Below are 6,037 nucleotides of genomic sequence, written 5' to 3'. Positions count from 1 at the left end.
TATGCAATAGCTTCACCGCGGCAGTCCCCGAGTGCCACACATCTTTTTTTTTTCATTTTGACATAGATAAACCAGTAGTCACTATAAAATCCAATCATACCTACGTCATGATTCATACCAGCTAGAGCTGTGTCGATCAATAATTTTTTGCAACCCGGGTCAATCGCGACCTATTGGCAAAGTGATCGAGTCAAAATGATTCGATCACTCGATCATTTCGATACTTCTATCGCGGATCGTGGTTCAGTCGTGTGATTAGCTCGTTTCCCGGGTCTCTTACGGATTTAGATCAGAACTAAGGTAAAAAGAAGAATTAATCTTAATTAAGAAATAATCTTCAACTAGACATTATACATCAAATAATACACAAAACAATGAAAACTATGATCGTACCTAGATAGGTCGCATACGCGGGTCGTGGGTCGTAGGTCACAGCGCAACTCATTTGCTATATCCACTGTCAATCATTCGATCGATCGCGAGCCGCGCAATCTACCCAATCAAACAGGTTTTTACAGGTGTAGCGCGCGCACTCGATCCGTGAAAGCGAGCGATCGAAGTTCCTGTTTGTCTGCATGCGATCGAAATAGAGAAACATAGTTCTAATAGTTCAACTCATTCAAATTAAAAACGTTTATTTTCATCCATAAAAAACAAAAAGTACACAAATTAAAATAAAAACAAAATAAATGCAAAATAGCACCAACATTAAATTAAAAATAAATAATACAAAACAAAGCAATTTTTTTTTCTATATAAAATTAAAATAAAACAAACAATACTTAAAACTAATATTCTGGGACTTATTTTGTTGTCATAGTGCGCGCGGCGCTGTGTGTGTGCGTGGTGAAGTTCGTAAACAAAGTTTCTGTCTGTGTTAGTTACGTTGCGTTTCGTTCAACGCTCGATGAGTCGCGGGTCGCGAAATGATCGAATCTTTTGGAGATTGATGATCGAGTCGATCGTGTTTGGAACACGATTCAATCATTTTGATTCGATCAATCGTGATCGACACAGCTCTAATACCAGCCATTCAATGAACATTATTGTACCTACTTCTTTGCTCTAACAGTCTGAAAGTACAACTTTCAAAAATCAAAGTTGTCAATATTGTTATCAACTATCAAGTTGTCAGTTGTCGGGTGAATTTTGATTTCATTGAACTTTTGTTGAAGCGTATTCACGTAAATAAAGAATTAAGAAATTAATTAAAATGTGTCTAACTATATAAAGTTCAATATCAATGATATTGTTGTGCATTGTAGCTTTGTTTTGTGATCTTGTAGGCGATAAATTTTTACCAAAATATTTTATGTGTTTGGGATCCATTTGTGCTATTAAAATTAATAATAGTAGATTTCGATAAGCTTGACTACAGTGTATAGGTATTGTTAATTCTAATAACACAGCATCTATGACATCATAGTGATAAGATTTATCTATTCTATCTTGGGCTTCATTCAAAATCGAATAATTTTTTATTTACCACAGTTAATAATGGCAGAAATATCCTGGCCGTGGCAGTATAATTTTCCTCCTTTTTTCACGTAAGTTATTGCCTGTTGTTAGTTGAATTACCTTATTTTTTATTATGGATATAACTAATAAGCAATGGAAATATATTAATGAAGGGAACGCTCATGTAGTAATTCGAGTATTTGGAACTAATTTTGTAGTGAGGCTTACGAAAGGGAAGCAAAATGAAAATTTTGATCAGTTCAAGAAGTCTGTCGACTTTGTTAATATTGTCATGTTACCTTTGCTCTTTGGTGAACATGCTTATAAAGAAGAAATCATTGAATTATCAACAAGTGATATAAGTGTTTTGACTGAGAATTTAATGAAAAGTAGACCTGTATCCAGGCAGCAAATTGTCTCCTTTAATAAGTATGCAATATTAGCTCCAAATCTAACAATGTTAAGTGATGGACTAGAGAATTATTGTATTGAGATAAAACCCAAGGAGGGATTCTTAGCCAATAGCTTAGAAAAATATTCAAAATGCTACTACTGCTTAAAACAATTTTTGAAAATAACACAAAATGAGATTAATAGAAAAAGCCAATACTGTCCATTAAATCTTTATTCAGGGGATAGGGAAAGAATGAAAATAGCTTTATTAAGCTTAATTTTGTGTCCACAAAATAACTTTAAAGTATTTAAAAATGGTGAGATTGTGTATTCAGATAGTTCAAATATTGATGATTTACAAACAATAATAAGTAAGACACAACTTAAATCTATAAATAGATTAATAGATTTTATTGCAACTGTATTGTTAAGTGATGGCATAAGTAACATTAAAATGGAAGAATCTGAACCAATAAACAGTGTCAGTAACAGATATGAATGTAAAGAACAAAATAATCTACCACCAAATTCATTTCTTTATAAACTATTATATTTACAAAAATTATCTGAAAACCCTGTTTTGGATCACTTAAAAGTGAGCAGTAAACATGAATATGATTATGTAACTTTAATCCTTGATAAAATTAAATCACATAATTGGAACCTTCAACTACAAGAACATAGGACACCTTTTTTAGCAACTTGTTCTTCTGAATGCTTGGCAATGATATCAACCATAGCCAGGGATTGCTCTATAATGATAGCATTCACAGAGCAATACTCAGGAACTCCGACAATATCATTTGATGATTCCACAATGTCTTACAGGATTGCTGTGACAGATTTGGAACCTAAACCAATTAAGACACTTTTGAAACGAGTTCATACAGAAAACAAACTCATAAAAGTGATATCAGATTTTAAATTAACAAAACAATAATTATATCACAGATGTTCACTAATATTAAAAATATTACATAGTATGTAATTTGACAAAGACTAAAGAGTAAAAAATACTGTTTCAGAATTCAAATGCATACAGAGACAAGATCTAAACAGTTAGCTGCCTGGCAGGAGTTGATAATTGAATACTTGAAAGCAACAAAAAAGTCAACTATTGACATTAGAGAGTCACAAAACAGCCCATTATTCAATAATTCAGCAATCAATCGAAGATTGTCTCAAGAGGCGGTGTTGACTGTGTTGGAAGAGATGGCTAAGTGTGGAAAAGCAGCTCCAATAGATAAAAGTAAAACAGTTTGGGAAATCTACTGGCACTCACTGGATGAGTGGGGTAACATGATATACAACTGGGCAAGTGCTAATGGAATGAATAACTCAGTGTGTACTTTGTTTGAATTGAGGGAAGGGGACCATTCTGAAGGTGAAGGTTAGTATTACATAAAATATTGTGTAAAACTTAAAGGTAATTGTTTGTATTTTAGCCTCCAATTTGATTATTGAAGACTGTAGATTGCAGCGAATCTGATATGATCCATACTTTGATCAATATATTTATATCATCATTATAGCATATTAAATTACTAGCTAATGGACATATTGAAAAATCAAAATAGGTTCTGAATTATTGGGCTGCAAGGTCTTCTATACGCTGGTATATTATAAGTTGTATGTTTATTAACAGGTATTTCATGTTTAATAGCATACACAGCTTTGATGTAAAACACAAATGTTTTGATTTACTTATGAATGTGCTAGTCTCCTGTCTCTCCACACAGTCTCCTGGTGGTAAAATGAACAAGGTTCAACACTCTCCATTCCATGATCCTTATAAGAGAAACTTTTGTATAAATATTTAACTCCATATGTATGCAGTTACCTCAGTGTGAGGCGGCTACTATGTTTACCAGCTTCGATGAAGCTTATGTAAATTGTCTCATCCATTTGAAGTGTTTCCAAATGGGTGCCAAATCTTTCTTTTTCACAGCTTTGATAAAGTAGTCATATTTTTTGAGGTTGAGTTCAATACACAATTATTATACAAAAGTGTATGTTTGTAAGTTAATATATTTTTTATTTTTTTCAGAGTTCCATGGCCTGGACATGAATATACTAATCAAAGCTTTAAAAGCATTAGAAGTGAAAGGCAAATGTGAATTAATAGAGTTTGATGACAATCAAGGTGTTAAGTTCTTCTAAAACATTGTGATGTTACATACTATTATGTATATTTGAAAAGCATTAGTGAAATAATTTTACATCATGTTTATAGAGCTTGAGTCATGAATGATGTCAGTTATATTGTAAAAAGAGCCAATTTATCAAGTCAATGGCAACCTTATAAATAATGTAGTTTAGGTGACTGTACCATGGCATATTGCAGTTCCTAATCAAGATAGGGCTTTCAGTGAAGATTATCATTATGTACACTGTTTTATGAAAACACATAAACCTCATGCTTAAATGGGCTAAACACGTCTTAAAATCATATAAACAAAAATTTCTTAGTAGCAACTTGCTTGTAACATATTAATTTAATTGGATCAAACATTCATAAGTCTAGTTTGTGTTTTGTATTAGTTTTGGTCATTTGAATAACAAGTTGTTAAAGTAATTAGAGATATAAAAGTTTCTTGAGTATTCATTTGCTGTTTTGGCATGTTGGCTTTTTAAATTAAGATAAAAGATCCCTGGTGTGAGATGTTAGAGTTAATTTTTTTTATATTACAGATAGAACATTCAATTTCTTGCCTCTGTGTGGTGATGTGTTGCTGTTTAAAAATAGAATTCTTACTATCACAAAGAGACATCAGTACAATTGTCATGCTATCACTTACAAATGTCTGTAATCTCTAATGCATGTCTGTAATCTCTTATGCAAGTGCAAGATTTATTTGAAGTGTAATGTGTTATTTTGAAACATGGTAGTTGGGTGACATGTATTGTGCGGTGAAATGGATTGACACTTTTTGATTTACTAAATTAGACAGATGTAATATATTTTATTTGATTATTAATATATTTATTTAGTCAGTGTATTACCATACAACATCAGGTGACATAAACACTCAATAATGAGATTATGACAAAGTAAAAACTGTACATTGTATTTTTTTTTAAAGAATACCAACTGGGTCTTCTGCAAATTGTACCAAATTCTATAAAATTATCTTATTATAAAAAATTTAATATTTACAAGAGTTTGTGATAATATATAGGCTATATATTGTCACACTAGATGCAGATAATATTTTTGATGCTTAAATACATAATAAGCATCAAAATATATGTACACGCGGACGACATTACAGGCAGCACCTAGTTTGCCTCTATAATAGAATATCATTCTCATGAATTCTATCCAGCCTCTAAAGATATTTTGACTGAAATACTGTATACAGAAAGCCATAAGATGAACAGGATGCAAACTTGAATTATACCACTTGTATTATGAATCCAATGTCATGAAGACCATAGAACTTGCAAGGTTGTGTTGTTGGGACATGTTGCAGAAACGAAGAGTAGGGATTATCACTGAGGCTCTTAGAAGACAACCCACCCATGGAGGTTGGCGCGACGTCACAAGATCAAAATTCGTTTGCTAGATGTCATTGACACATAATGGAACTGAGCATGATATTTTTATAGCCTTCGGTATAATTAGATGGTGAAACAACAGAGCCTCTTGCTGCTAGACAAACAATGAAAACAGATAAGGCTTATTACTTTAGTTTGTGTGTGACAAGCTACATCTTACACTCTCGATTTGTGTGTCACTTTGTGTTAGTGTGTGTGCTCAAAATAGAGATTGCTCACAACCTTAATTTTTTTCGTATATTATCTTTCACTTTCAAGTCTATCTAAACATATAAATGATGTAAGTATATGGATCCCATACTGGAGGTTCTTATTTGCCCATGCCAATGTCCAATGGGGTGTGTTAGCACACTGATGGAATATGAAAGATAATATTGTTCAAATTATCATCAAATTATATTGTCATTATATTGCCTAATTAATATCATAATGATGATAGCATTATTTGTGTCTATTGGTCTGCATAGAGTTATTTTGCTTACATATTAAATTTTGTAATAGACTTGTTTTTCCATCGAACTGTTAATATCTGAGATTAGATAAAAAATATATTGTATGTTTAATTTGTGATACATTTAGATTTAATAAATGTTTATAAAAATTAATAAATAATTTTATTACATAATAC

The 6,037-nt window shown here is 31.8% G+C and overlaps 2 protein-coding genes across 3 annotated transcripts; both read left to right on the top strand.

Moving 5' to 3' along the window:
• The first annotated feature begins 1,086 nt into the window (after window positions 1–1,086).
• LOC126976285 (vacuolar protein-sorting-associated protein 25) lies at window positions 1,087–6,021 on the top strand. 2 transcript variants are annotated; one of them, XM_050824560.1, is made up of 4 exons: window positions 1,087–1,362; window positions 1,492–1,547; window positions 2,877–3,241; window positions 3,899–6,021. In XM_050824560.1, the coding sequence occupies exons 2-4, from the start codon at window positions 1,498–1,500 to the stop codon at window positions 4,009–4,011; spliced, it is 528 nt and encodes a 175-aa protein (XP_050680517.1). In that variant the 5' UTR covers window positions 1,087–1,362; window positions 1,492–1,497; the 3' UTR covers window positions 4,012–6,021. The 2 variants fall into 2 exon arrangements, with proteins under 2 accessions (XP_050680517.1, XP_050680516.1); XM_050824559.1 differs by having other exon boundaries at window positions 1,089–1,385.
• On the top strand, window positions 1,559–2,865 carry LOC126976271 (inositol-pentakisphosphate 2-kinase). The gene has a single exon (XM_050824533.1). The coding sequence runs from the start codon at window positions 1,592–1,594 to the stop codon at window positions 2,789–2,791; it is 1,200 nt and encodes a 399-aa protein (XP_050680490.1). The 5' UTR covers window positions 1,559–1,591; the 3' UTR covers window positions 2,792–2,865.
• Window positions 6,022–6,037: the final 16 nt, after the last annotated feature.

This window comes from Leptidea sinapis, chromosome 40 (assembly GCF_905404315.1).
Source record: "Leptidea sinapis chromosome 40, ilLepSina1.1, whole genome shotgun sequence".
In the NCBI taxonomy this organism is placed as follows: Eukaryota; Metazoa; Arthropoda; class Insecta; order Lepidoptera; family Pieridae; genus Leptidea; species Leptidea sinapis.
This window is presented reverse-complemented; position numbering and strand designations above follow the sequence as displayed.

Coding starts and splice junctions, on each gene's coding strand:
- LOC126976285 (XM_050824560.1), top strand. CDS start 1,498: ATGGCAGAAATATCCTGGCCGTGGCAGTATAATTTTCCTCCTTTTTTC. Junction 1,548..2,876: donor AATTTTCCTCCTTTTTTCAC/GTAAGTTATTGC, acceptor ATACTGTTTCAG/AATTCAAATGCATACAGAGA. Junction 3,242..3,898: donor GGACCATTCTGAAGGTGAAG/GTTAGTATTACA, acceptor TATTTTTTTCAG/AGTTCCATGGCCTGGACATG.
- LOC126976271 (XM_050824533.1), top strand. CDS start 1,592: ATGGATATAACTAATAAGCAATGGAAATATATTAATGAAGGGAACGCT.